General features: G+C 38.3%; 2 protein-coding genes across 3 annotated transcripts in view; both read left to right on the forward strand.

Annotated features, from left to right (window-relative positions):
• The first annotated feature begins 27 nt into the window (after positions 1 to 27).
• LOC146390271 (arfaptin-1-like) lies at positions 28 to 14,784 on the forward strand. Its single transcript, XM_084923325.1, has 8 exons — positions 28 to 460; positions 2,382 to 2,482; positions 6,737 to 6,833; positions 7,667 to 7,779; positions 7,863 to 8,084; positions 9,291 to 9,448; positions 9,667 to 9,841; positions 10,328 to 14,784. The coding sequence occupies exons 2-8, from the start codon at positions 2,411 to 2,413 to the stop codon at positions 10,481 to 10,483; spliced, it is 993 nt and encodes a 330-aa protein (XP_084779451.1). The 5' UTR covers positions 28 to 460; positions 2,382 to 2,410; the 3' UTR covers positions 10,484 to 14,784.
• Positions 14,785 to 17,535: 2,751 nt separating this feature from the next.
• LOC146390272 (uncharacterized) overlaps positions 17,536 to 18,504 on the forward strand; it is a 34,194-nt gene continuing 33,225 nt past the window's right edge. Inside the window, exon 1 of one of the 2 annotated variants that reach the window (XM_084923328.1) lies at positions 17,536 to 17,720. The gene's annotated coding sequence lies outside the window, so the exon portion shown is untranslated. The remainder of the gene's footprint in view (positions 17,721 to 18,504) is intronic. The other variant, XM_084923326.1, reaches the window with a different exon arrangement.

Raw genomic sequence — 18,504 nt, forward strand, 5'->3', positions numbered from 1 at the left:
GTATCGCGAGAGTTGTCTGTCTTCCCAGATGCGCTACTAACGTGGAACTGAAATATGTCGCGAGAAAAACATCATTAGTTGAATTATTTCCCATCGATTTACTGTTAAAAATGTGAAAGCTTGTGCTTCTAAACGTTAGAGCGTTAACACTGGCTGTGCTAATATGGCTGTAGACGATGTGCTCTAGGATGTTGAGGACCATTTAGAAATTCTCTAATACCTCATATTGCTATCACCGCCCCTCCAGGTGAGGACAGGAGGTTAACGCAAGCATCCCCTACAGAAAAACGAAAAAACTTCCGGGTGTGTGTGACTTTTTTTCCTCCTTCTTGATTTTGCTTCACAACTTTTTAATTAGTCCAGTTTTCAGCTTGTAACGTTTAAATATGCGGAGCTGACGGCAGGAAAAAAGCAGAAGCCCGGAAGAAGAAAAAGCAGAGTTTCTTTTAAAGCTGTGAAGGTAAAAACTGTCTGCAGTGTCTCGAATGGGCGCTGTCTGTTTCTGTTTAACTTATTTGATGTCACCAAGAGGGACTTAAACACTCTTTAATCCGCCTTTAACGCGTATAAACTGATGTAAAAACTGGATTTAGTTACTTTGTCATGTGTGAAAATACTTAAGAAGTTTCTTGCAAAACTTAAAAAAAACCTCTACTTGTATGAGGCTTTTAACTTCCAGCTCGATGTAGCAATAAACTGGAAACTGAGTGAATAAGAATACAACAGGAAACTATTACTATACATACAGGCTATTACTAAGATTAATGTCGTAAAATGATGCAGAAATTCATTATCTTGTTCTGTTTTTTTGTTTGTTTGCTTTTTACCTAATCATTGTTAGTTTAGGTTTCCTCTCCATTTTTAACCTGCAAACTTCTCACTAATCCAGCTGCAGAAAATCTTTAGAATTAAATAATAAAAATTACGAAGAACTAAAAAAGATGTAAACAAAGCACCTAGGCATTTGGTGTGTGTGTGTGTGTGTGTTTTCATTTCATTATTAAAAATGTAAACATTTTTAAATAAAGCATATGAAGTTGTGCGGTAAATGGGTAAATTTGACTACATTTTATTCATTCTAATTTTTAATTAACTCTAATTGTTTCATGAATTTCTTTTTCAGGGTTTTGTAAAACTTAAAATGAATTTAAAAATAATGTATATGCGTAACAGTAGTTTAAACAAAAAGGTTTTAAATTTCTGGCTTTTATTTGGCTCTACTCTGAGCAACAAAAATGATAATTTTGTGTTCACCGACTTGTTGGTGGAAGTAAAGCATATTTCCCTTTTAATAAGCAGAAGTTTAGATTAGCTTAATTTTTCCTGTTGCATTGTTTATTTTTTAAATACAGCCTTTTATATCACGTTTGCATAATAACTTTGTCTGGATCATTTCTGCCTTGTGATGTTACACGTGAGGTCAAAGTTCACCGTTTACCTGCTGATCTGTCTTATCGCACACTTATAATAAGAGGTTTGTACTTTCAGTAAAGTTAAGTTAAGTTTTAGAAGATTAAACTTTATTACCCGTGTTACAGTGGCTATTACTTGTCCATGTCATAAGAGTGCTTCACTGACTCACAGGCCCCGTAAATGGCAAACACGTCCCAGCTCGTGAGTGATTCATGCAGCTTTTGGGTAAAGTTGTTCAGTCAGCGTGTGTTTAAACTCCCTCTTTAATGTTGTCAGTCTGTTTTAAGATGGCACGAGGTTTGTTTTGCAGGATGCAGGGTGTGTTTAAAGCATTTGGAAGTCAGATAAGCCTTCATTTGTGGACTTTCATTTTTTTAGAGCTGTGCACTTCTGTGACCAATAGGTGGCATTAGATTCCAGACTGAAAGAGATGCTGATCCTGTTTGTGCTTTTATTCTACCATGTTTTCCTTTAACTAAAGTAATCTTAGAAGCAAGTCTCACACTGCATGGCATTTATTTTGACCGTTATTTTAAAGCAATATTGAATATATAAGCAATACATACACAAATTTTGTTTAAGAGGCCACCCAGGCATAAAAACCACATCTATGGGATCACCAGTCATATTCATATTCACACTGGCTTAAACAAAAGGTGTACAGTTGCATCACGTCAGTGTTGTCCTGGTTAAACATCCAAAGATAGTTTGACTTTAAAAGAGTTCACTTACTTTTTTTTTGTTTATTTTATGGAACACAAGATGAATAACAGTATTATTACTGATAATAATAATTAATCAATAATCAAGTAATAGTCAGGTGTAGCTTAGCTTCTATTAAAGAGCTCATTCTAATAAAAACAGGTGGTGAAATGATTAGGTAGAAACACCACTCTGAAAAACTTTTCATAACAATCACATGAACAAGTTTTTTTTACAGCACAGATGATTGTTTTCTGTTTGTCTAGTAAAAGAGGAGCGAGGGAGGAAGAGGAGGATGGCCGTGGTGGAGCAGAGAGGAAGTGTCACCGTGGCGTCCGCTGTCACAGAGGAAGAAATTCCTCCAAAGGTGAGCTTGTTCGATGGCATGAGCAATAACAGAGTTTAGTAGGACCTGCTTTTTGTGAAGAAGGGGGGGAATATCGGCGTTAGATAGTATCTGTCTGGCTGACTGGCTGTAATATAATTAAAATAGAAAAAAAGACAAGTTTAGAGACAAAATTGGTTAAGATGGTGTAGGACAATGGCTTATCCATTCAGTACATTGGGCTGGATGAGTGAGTGTAAAGGGTGTATTGTGAGGTCTGGTTGGTCCCTGTCAGCCTGCAGCCTCTGTGTGACATCTGTTGTGGCAGACAGAGGCAGGGAGAGGCCCTGGACCTGTAATGTAGCCCACGGGAGAGCGATGGCAATTTGAAGTGGCACTAACATATCACATCACTATCAAAAAAAGTGTTAAGAAGATTGATGTTTACAAGCCTTCTTCAGGTTCCCCCAAAGAGGCATTTTCAGACTCTTACTTGTACTAGCTGGATCTTGTTGACCAATTTTTCCTTTTTGTATTGAGCTGAACTAAATAGTGAGTGAGTCAGGGCTTTTAAAAAGTACAGAAAATACGCTGCTGTTAACAGAAGGTCTGTGCTTGATTTATAACCCATAACAAACAAGAGCTTTGTGCTGAAAATGAAAGGAAAAAAGTAGAAAATTATAAGTGTTTCATAATCATTGGAAAAAAGTGTTCAGTTTATCAACCAACCCATCAACTCATGTAAGCTGTAGCCATCCTGAATAACTGATTGTACTCGTCTTTAACAGGGCAGGCTGTGGTTTAAAGACCACACCCCAATGCTGCTGGTTTCCAGTAGAGTAAACATCAGCTCATTTGTATAATCCACAAACAGCACTGTGGACGCTTTTCATTGGAACTAAAAAATGTCCAGTGTACAAACTAGCACGTTCTACTTTAAAGCCCTCAATTAAAATACTGGAAAATCTTAAACAACCAGTAAAAGTTTCATGTGAAGGGCAACAAACTACATGCCATTACTCCTGCCGCCGCTCAGCAGCAAAGCATCAGAGCGATGTGTAGATTTAAAACAGACCTGTGGTTAGTGCACTTGTTTTTACATGTAATGCATGTGGCTATGCAACCTGGCAGGTAAAAACAAAAGGGGGCAGATTCTGTAATCTTATTAGCTGCTGCCATGACAACAAAGGCAAACTGGCGCGATGAACATTCACAGTGAGCAGATGAATCAGTGTCTGATTCGAAGACCGTTGTTGTGGTTAATATTAAGTGTGTGACAGCGGGAGGCAGGAGTGGTGCTCCTTGCATCTACATGTAGTTGCTTTTTGTAAACTGAAACGTGTCAGGTGCTGCTCGTGAATATCCAGCAGGTTGTTGTTTTGCTTTTTTGTTTTCACAACCGGTGACACTTGACTGAAATAAAACAATGGTTCTTTTTTTCATGCTTTCAGTGGTCACATGAGAAGGTTGACGCCACACACGTTACACTTTAATACGAGTAAATTTGTGAAACCTTTTCTTTTCATACACTCTTTACATTCCACTAAAAATGAACCTTTGCTAGACAGACCTCAGGGTTTATGCATGTGTGGAGAAAATGTAGGCTTCTTCACAGGAAGAAATGACAGTAATAACGAAGTCTTCTAACAACATGTGCTGATGACCCTAATTTTATCTAACTTTTAGAAGATTCAATTGGATATAATTTCTTCTTCTCTACAACTTCATTTGTATAGCACAATTAAAAAATACAATTTTGCAAAGCGTCTGAATAAAAGCTTACATTACACATAAGTGTTCAAACATACGGTCTTACATTCTCTCCTGCATACACACAAACACAAGAATAATGGGAGAAAGATTCATCTATGAAGCGTGATCACCTCGCAGACTGTGGTCAGATTATCAGAGAAAGTGACTGATGTTATAAGGTATCCGTACATCTGCTATATCGGTAAGAACCCGACATGTGGGGCTTTATATCTTTTTAACAAAGTTTTAAATGAATTCTGAATTTCACTGGAAGCCGGTGAAGGAAAGCAAGAATAGGTGTGATATGTGAGCCAGAGGGCTGAGAGATGCACGTGAATTAGTTAGAATAATCAAGGTGGAAGAAAATTAAAGCGTTTACTGAAAGTTGCATATTATTGGATGACAGTAAAGGTTTGATTTTATTTATTTTTATGTTGGATTTTAAATTGGAATGCTGATTTAAAGAAAACAGTGAGGTTCTTAGCAGATGATCTGATGTTGTTGGTGAGGGGGGCTGATGTGATGTTACCTCATTTGAGATGTTATGAGGGCCAAACACAAACGTTTCTTCTATTGCCACCGCCAGAGCTAAATAAATGAAAAGAACACAGAAGTCCCAAAAATGGTGGATCCTCCATTTCACTCAAACCTGGAATACAAACTTGTTGGATTGTCTGTACCATACAACAATCCATGCATCACATAAATCCATTCTCCACAAAAAACCCACCATTAACATGGTCAGGAGGTCCAGTTCAGTGACCTGAGTTACTGGAGGCCTAAGAGATGATGGATTACCACAGCTCTGTATCTGGAAACTTGTCAAAGTGACTACACTCCTAACTTTATGCCTTAGAGGTTTCCAAATGGATGATTTATAAAAACATGAGTCTTTGTGCAGTTATGATGGAGGGAACCATCCATAGAGGCCAAAACAGCTTTTTATTTGCAAACATGTTTATTTTGGATATAAACTTGGGGAGCACAGGGGAGCCAACCTCAAGTGAACATTTTGTGTTGTTGTGCTGGTTAATCCTATTCATTCCACATTAAACTGTCTCTTTAATCTCTCATTTTTCTTTTCATGTATAAATGAGTTAGATTAATTTGATGACAACACTGTAAAATGTATTAACTAGATTGATGGTTTGAGTTGTTGTCTAAAAACAACATAGAATCTGGTGGGTCACCAGTCATGGAAACTTTGATGGCTTGATTCAAGCCACCTGTGAAACCTCAGATTTGAAAATCTGCTGTTTGATTCAAAAGTTATTCACATAAATGGAGACCATTGGTAGCACTAGAGTTCTTCAGGAATAAACATTAAACATGGTGAAAAGAATAAATGAAATGCCCCCATCCATCCATCCATCCATCTTCACTTATCCAATTCAGTGTCATGTGTTAACTTTATTTACCAAACATTGGTAGAAACTACTAAAGACTCCATTAGTAAAAGAAGGAAAGTATTGAAGAAAAGGTATGAACCATTGAACCCAGATCTCTTCACAGCTTAAATCACAAAAAATAACAGCATGTCTGGCCTATAGTTAATAGATAGAGAGGATATCTATAGTGGACTGATAAGTGGAGAAACAATTTCTCGATAAACCTCTGTTATTGGACCTTTAATAACTCGCCACAGAAATCCGGACCCTTACAGTCACATATAAGCTCCTCTAACCTTTGGAAAAATCCAAGGTGGGCACTGAGAGGCTTGATTTGCGTCACTGTGTGCCTCGCTGTCACTTCAATGTGGCACGAAACCTTTGAGCTAATTTCCTGCAGCACAGTGAGCCTTCCAGGTGTGTGTGTGTGTGTGTGTGTGCGGAGTTTTGGGAAAGTGAGTCATTATTCCATTAGAAAACATATGTAAGATATGCTTACTGGGTACAGTAACAGCTTACTGCTGTTGGACACTTAGAATCTACACCCTGGCACTTTGTCAAAATTAGGAGACCACACTAAACGAACTGCCCCTTGTATGTTAATCAGTTGCCTCTGTTTTGGCAGATAAGGGTGACCAGTGTGAAATTAGTCAAAAGAAATGCTTTACTTTCCAGGGGTGGCATGTCTGTAGCTCACTGGATAATTATTTAATCGTGCAGTTTATAGCAAACCTACTGAAAAGTTTCAATTAATTGATTTTTCGTAGCTAATTATGAGCTGTGTCATTTCTTTTCGTTGCTGTTGGGTGCTACTGGTTAATGGAGATTGTTAGAAGTGACAACACTGGGCCTTTGGCTTAAGCTAGTCTATGGGGTAAGGTGCATGTTATTCATAGACATGCCAAAACCTTGCATCAAGGAGGTGATCGATTGCTAGCAAAAACAATTGTTTGAAACTGCTTGATTTGCATTTGATTCATTTGCGAGTATAACTGAGACCAGTCTAACCCCACAGACCAGTCAAAATTTGAATTTTGAGAAGGTCAAAGAGATCTGCAAGTAACTTTTAGATACAACAAGCTGCTTGGGCACATCATGTCCTCAGTAGACCGTATAATGATAGAAGCCATTAATTAAACAGTGATGTTTTTTACAGGAAGCAAACAGTAATGGCAGCCACGCCAGCAACGATGTTACTGCCCCCACAGCTGAGACCACTCCAGATGTTCCAGAGGAACAGAAGCAGAGCAAAGGTAAAGAAGTGAAGGACTTACAGCTGAACACCACCCACCTCTAATGCCAGTGGTGTGGGATATTCCAGTCCATTGGTAGACTATAATTTGGCCCGTTTATTCAAGTACCTTGCATAAAGTTTTAATGTACTTTTATTGTGCTTTGTACTCCATCTCACGTATTTTAAATCTTTAGTTACTATTATTTAGTGTTTTTTAAATACAACTCTCCCAATAAATTGGGAAGAAATATTATTGGACATAAATGTACCCAGCACAGTACAGGTAATTCAAATCCTCTCTAGCTGCAATATTCAAGTGATATACACATGCCTAGTCAATAATAATAATCATCCAGTAATGTAATGTATATGATTCCACGTACAGAATATTTTTACTTGAGGTATTTTAAGGATATTTTGATGCTCAGCCTTGTCCACTAGAGGGCGCTCCAGAGTGTGAAAACTGCAGCAAAGTCATTAGACTCCTGTTGTATCCAATCAAATGCACTGTTATTGCTGCTGATACAAGCATCACTATACTGAAGTGTAACTGTATGCACATTTGAAGTGTTTTCATAGAGAAGTGCAATATTATTTATGTGTCTTTCCAAAAAGTTAACATTTTAATAACTTTAACAGCTTTTGTAGATCCAGTCTGATCCATAAATTTTAATAGTTGAAAGAGATTATTGAAATATTATGATTACTTCTTTTTCTTTGTCATGTGTTGTGTAAATGGTAGGTTCATTAAATATAATTAACATTAAAAACATCAGATGAACTCCATTGTATTTTCATTGCAAGTGAATATCACTTTATAATGATTATATAAATTTTTGACCCCAACTCCAGGTTTCTCACTCACACCTGAGATACCCAAAGGTGTGGTGATTCAAGGTAACAACAGCAACCCTGCCAGCGAGAAGTTCAGAAGAGTTCGCAACTGGAGCATCACCAAATATAAGGTTGGAGGATTTTGACTAGACTTCCTGTTACTGTACTTTGGTGCCAGATATAATCATTTACTATCGATCTGGTCTCCCCACAGTATACCAGGCAGGCTCTTTCGGAGAAACTTGGCCGTGGGTCTCGTACCGTGGATCTGGACCTGGAGCCCCGCCTCGAGCTGCTCAAAGACGACCGACAGCGCTATGAAAATGTGACCAGTCTGGCTCAGACGCTTGCCAGTCAGCTCTCTCAGCTCACAGTTACCCAGAAGAACCTCGGGGATGCCTTCACAGAACTCAGCGTCAAAACCCCAACTCTGCATGTAAGTATTGGGGACACAAGCTGCTACTTTAAGTCTACCTGCTAATGCTAACAGGATTACATACAGTAACCTTTGATGTATTTAGAATTACTAGATCCAGTGCTGATGACATGCTGAACTCTAAGTTTCTTTGTCCAAAAATTATATATAAAAATCCCCAAGTTATGCTGTAAAAACACAATCTCCTGATTGTTTACTGTTTTTGGTCATCATATTGATTGTGACTTGCTGAAATATTTTCCCGAATGATAGATGTCAACACTCAGGTATAACTTCCACATTAGTGCCAATAAAGGAGTAAAAGTCGAAATCACAAGTAAAGACGTCAGAGTTTACCTGCTAGTGCAGACAGATTGTTTGGTTCCCCACCATAGACAGTATGGAAGACCTCACTAATTAAATAATCCATCCATCCATCCATTCACTTCCGCTTATCCTTTTCAGGGTCGCGGGGGGCGCTGGAGCCTATCCCAGCTGTCATAGGGCGAGAGGCGGGGTACACCCTGGACAGGTCGCCAGTTTGTCGCAGGGCCAACACACAGGGACAGACAACCATTCGCACTCACATTCACTCGCACATTCACACCTAGTGACAATTTGGATTATCCAATTAACCTATCCCCACAAGGGATAGGTTAAATAATATTAATGATAATAATAATTAAATAGTGAAATCCTGTGAAGCCCAGATCTGAGAGCTTTCGTCATTAAATATCTTGGTATCTTGAAACCAAATGTAATGAGAGAGCTGTGACTTCCAAATATTCACTGGCTACATAACTAGCGTGAGCTAGTGTTCACTGTGGGCACTTGGAAGAAGCACAAACGTCACATAAATTAGATTTTCAGAGTCCTTCACACTGAAATCCCTCAAGCTGTTACAGGGAGAGTCAGACAAGCTTACAGCATTTTAAGAAATTGGCGATAAAAAGGCTTTAATATATGGAAAAAGCTACACAGAGTCCATGTAAAACTTAAGAAATCTTTAAGAAATGTTTTGATATCTTGTCCAGTCATAAACTGGAATCCAGAGGACGATATCGCCATTAAAGATCTCGGGTTCAAATGATTTGCCATTTTTCTGGTTGTAAACTAACCTAACAGATGATTCAGGTTTATTTAACCAGCTATAGTTCCCATTGATGTGGCTATTATGTCTCTATGCGTCATGCTTACCTTGCATTTTCTTTGTAATATAAATACCAGCTGGAGTTTGGCATAAATGCAGACGCTCAGAGGTTTCTCTCCAAGAGCGGCGAAACGCTGACGGAAGCCATCAACGCCTTCACATCTGACATGACCACACTGGTGAACAAAACCATTGAAGACACAATGATCAATGCTAAGCAGTATGAGACTGTCAGGTGGGTTAAAAAACACACTTCTTTTTTCCCTTTCTCAATAAATTCATGTGCTGTGACAGTGACTCTGCAATCAAACTAACATCCAACCAGAAAGAAGCAGGGAGGTTAATCTCTGCACCCACGCAGCAGGAAATTGAGATCAAATGAGAGATACCTAACCACTACAATACAACAGGGAGCTTCAGTGTACACATCCGTGTCAATTTCCTGTCTTCCAGGATCGAGTATGATGCGTTCCGAGTCGATCTGGAGGAGCTGAACATGGGCCCCCGTGATGCTGTCACCGTGCCCAAACTGGAGCAGGCCCAGAAAGACTTCCAGACTCAGAGGGAGAAGTACGAGAAGATCCGAGACGACCTGTCAGTCAAAGTCAAGCTGCTGGAGGGGAACAAGGTGACAAGTATTGGATTGATCTTTCTTTACCTTGTGCATCTGAAGTTAGGGAATAAAGATGGAGGTGACGACGTATGAGTGAAACCATGTGACAAGTGAAATAGTTTTTAGCATCTTTTAAGGTTTCTCATCGTTTCCATGCATTTTTTTCCCCAAATTATTCGACTATAAAATATTCTGTCACATTAAGCCATATTTTGTTGATATGACTACTTTTTATTAGGAGATGATGATGATGATGATGATGATGATGATGATGATGATAATAATAATGTTTATATAATAAAAAAAGTTTATCAGTTTTTACAATAAATTCCCAATCCAGTGTCACTGTTATAGTTTAGGGTTTTAGCTAACTTTCTAATCTGCAGTGTTTCTAAGTTGGAATAACAATAACATAAATAACCACATATGAATTGAGTAAAATTATTGTAGTGTCATCTAACACAGTTAATAAAAAAGTGTTATTTTTTCTTTCCTATGCAGGTCAAAGTCCTCCGTAATCAGTTGTGGATGCTCCACGGCGCCTTTGCAGCTCACAGCTTGTCGTGTCAGAATTTCCTGGAGAAAAACATCCAAGAGGCCGGAGAACATCTCAACAACGTCAGCACCGATGTCCCCTCCTTCCTGGAAGAAAGTTGACACAGCAAAGCAACAGCCAATAGTGCTGTAAGGCAGAATCAGAGGGAGTCAGAGGAACATTTGGCATTCAAGTTTGGGAGTACTCAGCTAGAAATGTTTAATGTGATTAATTCATTTATTCATTTATACCAGAGTGAAATTTAATTTGTTAGATTTGGGATGAATTTCCAGCCTCACAAAGAGCTCTGGAAACAAAGTTGAGTGTTCGCTACAGAAAATAGGGAGTTAGCAAAAATAATTTATTTGGGACGTAGAAACGGTTTCATGGGTTCTGGTGTAACTCATGGAGGTCTGGAAAGGCCTTGAAAAGGTCTCAAAATGTGAGTCTGTAATAAGTCTTAAAAATAATTCTGATTTAAGAGAAATATCATCTCTCATTCATTCAGTAAAATGCATTTATTCATAGACATACAAACATTTGCACTCTCCTGGGTTTCTTACCTCTGTTTCAATGTGTTGGGGAGTAAATCCATCTAATCTTCCAGGAGTCAGTAAGCCTTTCTTTGAACTTCCAAAATCCTCAGCCACTGCAGTCGCAAGCTCACAGCTCCCGAAAGTGCCTCAACACCACTGCTGGAAAACAGTTTCATAGTCAAAAAAGGCTGCTACAGTTCTCGTCTCTACCAGCAACATTAAGCAAATTAAATCTGAGTGTCAAATATCTGAAGATATCAGCAGAATCTAACTGGTGTGAAAATATCAGCTAATTGTTTTGGGTTTTTTGTCATTTTAAACTTCTCTTGATGCTGAAACCTAAACCTAAAACAATTCAGTAACCTTTGGATTTGATGTGCGTATTTGTATATTGATAAAAACCAAAATGCCAAACTCAAATCCAGCAACTGGTTACGTATGATTCAGATTTTGTGTTTTATTTATTTTATTTTTTTTGACTGCTGAAGAATGGCCACATCCAAATGTAGCTATCTATCACAGTATCACTGTTCTTGGCTGGTTGCCACTTTCTTCTATGGTTTACATCACAAGCAACTCTGTCACCTCTAAAGGTCAGTCACAACAAAACACTGATCGTGATGTCGATAGTGAGCGTTGGTTGTCAGTATGCCAGAGATTTTGTTTTAAACCCCTGGTCTGATTGGCTGTTGGTCATGTTCTTCGCTTGTTCACGGTGCAAAAACTTGTTGATCCAATGGTTTGCTAATAGCCAAAAATGTTGGTGTTTATTTAGTATGTTAGCACTGCTTGTTGTTTAATACCAGTCTTTCAGGCTATATTTCATCAGTAAAAAGGTTTTCCTTTTTATTTTGGACGTTCACATTAAGAGTTGCACATTAATAAAAGTTGTAGATTTTTTAAATAAATAACCACACAGGCACTGTTTTTTTCAGTAGGATTTATCTTGCTGTGTAATAATACATTGTTTGTTTTTTAGAGAAAGACAGCCTTTTAGGGAACATTTGAGCAAAGTGTTTAATGGGTAAAGCTGTAAAAAAAAGTTTTACTATATGTCGACGATGGTGCCTTATAAGTATAGAAATGTTGGCTAAAAACAACTTTCCAGCAATATTTAACTATCAGCCAAATATTAGAGTTTAACTAACACTCCTATTAATGCACAGGTTCCTGCACACTTCTGTTTTATTATTTTCATCTGTAAGCTACACAACCAAATAAAGACTAGTGAAACCAGTTAAGTTCCAGGTTTAGGCTTTTTACTTTCTGAGCTCAAGAAATTTTTTTTGGTGAGGAAAGGTCAGCTGAAGTTAGCATTTTCGGGGGCGACTCGAGAGCCAATGCACTACTTTTATATTCGTAGCTATGCATTATTTGAGGATGATGAACACATTTGCTACCTTGTTGTTTTTGTATTTTCCCAAATGAAACCAAAAATTTGGGGACTCTTCCATTGATGGACAAAAAAGCAGATGAAATGCTAAAATTGTGTTGAAATAATATTGGGGGGGTTTGATTTGCTCGTGCCTGTTCCTGTTATATTGTCCATCTACCATATTTTCTTGCACACTTTGCACTCTATCCAAACCATAGTCTGCCATATGCATTACTCATAATATTTAGGTAATCTTCATTGAATGACTCCCTTATGTTATGTTGGCATGAATGAATACTCTTATGTTTGTGTCTGTATACCTCAACAAGACCAAATATGCAATGACTGTAAGATGCAGTGCAATAATGTCCCAACGACCTTCTTGCATGTAAATGTGTAAACTGCCAGTGACTTGAGTTCCCCTTTCCTAATGTATCTGTGACTTTAAAGGGAATTTCCACTGGGTGTAAACTGATACTCCTGTAATGTGTTTGGTGACCAAAATTACTTTCAGGCTCGACATCTTTAAGAAATGGTTTGGTTTGACTTTAGATTGTTAGAGGAAACCTTGCAACATTCTGATTGTTTTAAATTATATTTTGAGCTTGAATCCACACTTTTGATCCAAGCTCATTACTTCTTGTTTGTGTGCGGTGAATATATTGATTGACTGCTAATTTATTTTTTGACAATTAAAAAAAGAGTAGTTTGAAAAGTAATCTTATCTCAAGGTCCATTTACTAGATTATTTTTCTTGAGCTTTCAGTTGCATTTGGGAGAACACCTGGTAATATTAGCTTAAAGAGAGGTTTCTGGGATTGCGCAGTCATCAGTTGTAGGAAATCTGCAAGACAAAGTTGAAAGCTAAGGAGAAAATCTAATAAGATGACCTTGAATTTGTTTTTGTGGGTTTGTATTTGAGGGTGGTTACACCCATCTTGCCAAATCTAATATGTCTAGAAAAGATAAGCCACAGTCTTTGAATTGCCTTGAATTGACTGAATTGAGTTGACTTTGTCTGCTTGTTTTTTATTGAAGCAGAAAGAGTTTGGGGTTTTCACCAGGCAAATGAAAGTTTGGGGATTTTTCCCCCAACACCACCACAGTTTGTTGTCAACTGGCTTTGTTTCAGCAGTTTGATTATCAGTCAGCTTTTTCTCAGGATTTTACCCACAGGGCTAAAGTAAAACTGAAAGTGAAAATATAAATTTTGCTTTTTATTAGACTTGAAGAAAAAGGACCAAAATGTATGTAGACACAAGGCTAAATTATTTTACTCTGTATATGTTAATAAACCTTTGAAATAAAATAGATGAGTGTACAAATATGATAGATTTTGTTCATGAATTTCTGATTACGGCTTGATTTTGACAGTTTGACTCTGTTATCATTTCAGATTTTACTCAGATTCATCAAATCTTTTAATTTCAGTTTCACAAATTCCCGGTCAGATTTTGGGTGTTTTCCACTGCCAGGTGCTTTGGTTTTTCTTTCCTTTGCCAAAGTCTGTTTGTTTTTTTGTTGTTGTTTTTTTATTTTATTTTATCCTCACCGACTGACAAGTATTTTCGGTGGCTGGCTATCATCAGGTGAAATCAGTTACAAAGAGTGACTTGATTTCTAGTAAATTTCTGCAGCCAGCTGTAGTTTTATGGAAGATACCAGCTAGACTACTGTACAAACCCTGCCCCTTTACTCTCTGAGCTGTAGTCAAACTTGAAAAAGTGCAACGCAATACTGCTACGACTAGCACATATTAAAAGTTTCAAAGTTAACTTTGAAGTAGCACAATTTACATCATGCTCTTCACCATTGTTACTACGCTTTGGCAAGCAGTTTGCAAGTGTTTGCAGACAAGTCAGCAGCTTCCATGCAAACTGCTGTTGACTTTGGCAACCTGCTAGCTCCTAAAGCAATCACAAGCAGGTTTTTGTTGCAGTAACCAACACCTATTGACTGCAAGCAACCTCCAGCAACCATTCACCAACCGGTTGGAGAATACACATTTGTTTTCCTTCACAGCCAGAAGTTGCCAGAGGGTCGCTGAAAGATCAATGCACGATCTGATATCGTCGTGTTGGTGCTGTTCCCAGATCAACATAGTAAATGTTGTTCGAGGATCAACATTGCAAGTGACCAATCAGAATGTTGTGACGTCATACTTTTGCGACTTCGGGAAAAACTGCCGTAAAACAAAAAACTGTACTTAAGCTGCGACGGACCCTGACCCTAACCCTTTAATAAACGCTAAGCAGAATTGATATTGTCCTTGCAACATTGGAATTTCATAAATGCACGAATGGCTTGGCGCGCCAAAGAATAACGTCACAACAATGTGATTGGTCACTTGCAATGTTGATCCTAGAACAACGTTTACTATGTTGTTCCAGGAACGACACCAACACGACGATATCAGATCATCCAAGATGCACAGGCCTATATGGGGACTGAGATGGTGACCATAGTAAACATCAGCAAGTTACTTGTCGTTTTGAGCATTTTTATCTTGTAACTCGAAGTATAATTATGTATGCAAACCTCTTTTAAAAAATTGAAAATTGTTATTGAACTTAGGTTTAATATCTGAGAGACTCAATAAAAATATTCAGTTTATTAAATTAACTGAATGATTTTTAGATGCTTTCCAAGATCTGCACCTGTTGTGGAATCGAGACTAAGCCTGCCTCCTTTGTGGATAGAAGAAAGTCATAAATAAGGTCATCTATTTTTATCTTTATTTATGGTTATGTATTTTTATATTTATTTAAAGTTACTGATTTTTATGCTTCAAATAATTATTTGAAGCATAAAAAATAGACATGGGTGTTTTTTCTTAATCTTTGAGTTTAAGAAATGTTTAGCTATACAAGCAGCTCATTCTCTGCTACATTTTTAGTCTGTGGCTTTACTTGAGTAGCTTCACATGATTTAGCTTGGCTCTTCATACAACCGCTGTCTGAGACACTCCAATTTAGTTCCCTTTTTTTTTTTAATCCCTGCACTAAAAGCTCACTTTCATCTCATTGACCAGCATCTGGAAGCTTGCCGAGGGGCAGCATCCAGCACTTGTAAAGTGTTAAACTACTTTCTGGATGTGCAGATAAAACATCAGCTATAGACTCACAAAGACTCACATTTATGTATTTGTATCAAAGTATTTAAAATTTTGACCATTAAAACTTTGACCATCCATCATTTTAATATTTAATATACTGAATTCCAGAAAAAAATGTGTATATTATGCAAGAAAAATATGTCCTTCACTCAGCAGACTCTTTAATGATGACAGATGCTGGCCTAACCTTGACTTTCCTTCAAGCTCAACTTAACACCAGCAACAAGAAACCTTAAAACATCAAATCTAAGTGTCCACAGTGTTATTATAATTGTTTTCCAAGAATAAAAGGACTAGACTTGAAGCAGGGTGTATTAGTATGCAGTGTTGTGATTCTTGCTTTAAATGGAGGGGATCAGTGAAACGATTTTAGAATAAGACCCTGGTCTGTTTGTGGTTCTGTTGCTCTGATTGCTTTAAAGAGAGGCAATTACTCACCTGGCAACACCAGCACACAAAACTGATTCTGCTATTTGTCTGAGCGAGTCTGTGAATGTGTGTTCCTGCATCCAGGCTCATTTTCCCAAACATTTCACCAGCGGGATAGAGTTTCTCACAAAGACTCCCACCTCCCTTGTCTCAGCTCCAGTTTTGTTTTTTTGTTTTTTTTAAAGAGGTTCGTCCACAAACTCAATGATTAACTTGTCAAGACTGAAGCACGCACTGAGTAGCTTCAGCTTTGCTTTACTCGTATATGTTTGAAGGTGTGTCTTTCTAACATAGGTGTGTCTTTCAACATGCGTTTGTATCAATTTAATATTCGTTTAGTGATGAATTTGTCACATTGTTGTAGGGAGGGTGTCCATCTGGTGGTCACTGTTGAAATCTCTTAACAAATCACTGTAAGTGTTTACAGGAGGAGCAGAAGACACAAATGCAGTATGCCAGAAACAGAGAGAGCAAAACCCTAAATCCAAAGTGCTCACAAGGAAACACTTCCTACAAGAGGCTGGCAAAGGGCAAAAATCCAAAAACAGGGAAAGGTCATACATGAGGAAAAAATTAAACAAAAAGAACACAAAGTACTAAAGAAAGCATCTGGAAAGTAAGGAGACAATGTACCAAGTGAGAAGTGGAAAGCTAGTAGTGTATGTAGTTGATTGGCTAACTGAACACAGGCGATGCTCTCTGTGGAACCCGAGATAAACTTTTCTCAACAGTAAGGTGAGCGTTTTAAGCGATGGCCAATGACAGTGCAGGATACCACTGATCGAGACCCAATCTGTTATTAAATACATTATAGCTTTAAAGCTGTATTTTTTCTGCTGACCACTAGGGGCAGTTGCAGAAAGAAGTCTGATTGTATAGAAGTCTGTGGGGGAGCGGGCCTTCGGCTTCTTTGCTTTGGCGCCTCAGTAAACACTTTCTTAGGGAGTTTACGGTCTCAGTCACTAATTTGTAGTGTTGTTGAATCTAACATGGGGTTTACTTTGGAAATGATGGTCACTATTAGGGTCAAAAGGCACAATAAAGCATAATCATTATAGCTCCTGACTGCTACGAGGAGGTGCAAAAGGGTGGATGCTGTGTTCGGAGTGGCTTGTGGAGGTAGGACCTCATCAGCCCTCACAGAAGTTTATTTCTACACATTTGAAATTATAAGAAATGTTACTGTCATAACACCTTCTATATAAAAACATGATGAAAATTGTCAGGAAACAATCCCTTACCCCCAAAACGCCCCCAAGAAACTAGAAATCCAAAGGTTGTAAGAAACTGAGGATTTTTCTCATAATTGTCATGTCCTATTAAATGAGACTTTAATGCAGTGATTTAATCCATAAACTCTTCAAATAAATGACAGTCTGAAGTACTCTAATTTATCCACAGACCTCTGTACACGTTTTGTAACCTAAAGAGTCTCCCCCTGTAAAAGCAGGTAAATTCAGAAAATCCAGTCATATGTTACTATAAATGAGCCTCAATGAACTACCAAAGGTAAACTCACTGAAAAAAGCTGTCACCCAGTGTGCTGCTTAACACTGATATGATGTGTTTTTATTTATTTTTCATAAATAAACATAACCATGAGAAGGGAAGCCTGACTGTTTGCCAAGGGAGGGGCTGTTTGAGCTTATCAGAGCTGCACACACACGCGCACCAGAGACAGCGCTTTTCCTTTCACCTGAGTAAACACGCATGCGCAGCGTTCGGGATTCCTACCTCCTTTTTCCTCTCTGCCTGCCTCTGTCAGTCCAGAACTTGGCTGCAAGCAGCACGCTTCATGTGGATGCGACCGGGATCAGTTGACATCGCTTTGCTGTATATTTGGACATTTTTTTAAACGGGACTTTTGCATAGGAGCCGCAGCGCCGCTGAGTACGCGCAGTGGGGTGAGTTATATTAACAGAAAACTAACCGCTGGTTTATAACTAACTAAATTGATTTTAGTTTGCCAGAAATGTAACTTCAGAGCTGAATATAAGTTATCTGACAGACTAACGGGCTGTTTAATAGGGGGGCGCTTTGCGCTAACCAGACTACATGCAAATTTCTGTAAATTCTTGGATCAACACAAACAGCCAGCGGCGTAATATTCCTATAATGATTAATTAAGTGGTGTTCAAACTTGACAGTGTTCCGGCATGGTTCATGTGATACTCACACTGACATTAATGTTTTTAATCTGATATATTCACACCTTCACACCAGTCATTTGGAGCAGGTGTAAAACTGTGTGAATAGCAGCTTTCCATTAAAATGCATGTTACCTCACAGGGAAGTCAAAGTCCTGCACAGTTACGGTGTCCTGTGCCGACACAGAGACATTGTTCAGTCAGCTGATGAAATGTGGAAAAATGCAGACCTGTTATTGAAACGGATCTTTCCCCCCTCAGGCTGTTCATCCTGTGTTTTAAATGCAGGGTTCATTAAATGTAATCCTCCCACCTTAGCATTAAACTGGGCTGCTTGTGACCTTAAACTAAAACGACCCCCGGTTTCGAGGTATACCGGTGGCTGGTGAGATTCTTTGGACTGAGCTTTTATTGGGGTTTCCCGGTATTCTGCTGTGCAGTGAGATTTCTGGAATATTCATTATGTTTGTGCTTTTAGTATCCTTGATAAGTTGATTGTTGGTCTACTGTACAGAGATACTGCCTCTGCTGTGGTATTGGT

This window comes from Perissodus microlepis, chromosome 3 (genome assembly GCF_051167445.1).
Source record: "Perissodus microlepis isolate ML-2025 ecotype Zambia chromosome 3, ASM5116744v1, whole genome shotgun sequence".
NCBI lineage: Eukaryota > Metazoa > Chordata > Actinopteri > Cichliformes > Cichlidae > Perissodus > Perissodus microlepis.

What these genes read in the sequence shown, in the direction of transcription:
- LOC146390271 (XM_084923325.1), top strand. Translation starts at nt 2,411, where the DNA reads ATGGCCGTGGTGGAGCAGAGAGGAAGTGTCACCGTGGCGTCCGCTGTC. An exon ending in GGAACAGAAGCAGAGCAAAG is followed by an intron (nt 6,834 to 7,666) that starts GTAAAGAAGTGA and finishes CCCCAACTCCAG; the next exon opens with GTTTCTCACTCACACCTGAG. An exon ending in GGAGCATCACCAAATATAAG is followed by an intron (nt 7,780 to 7,862) that starts GTTGGAGGATTT and finishes GTCTCCCCACAG; the next exon opens with TATACCAGGCAGGCTCTTTC.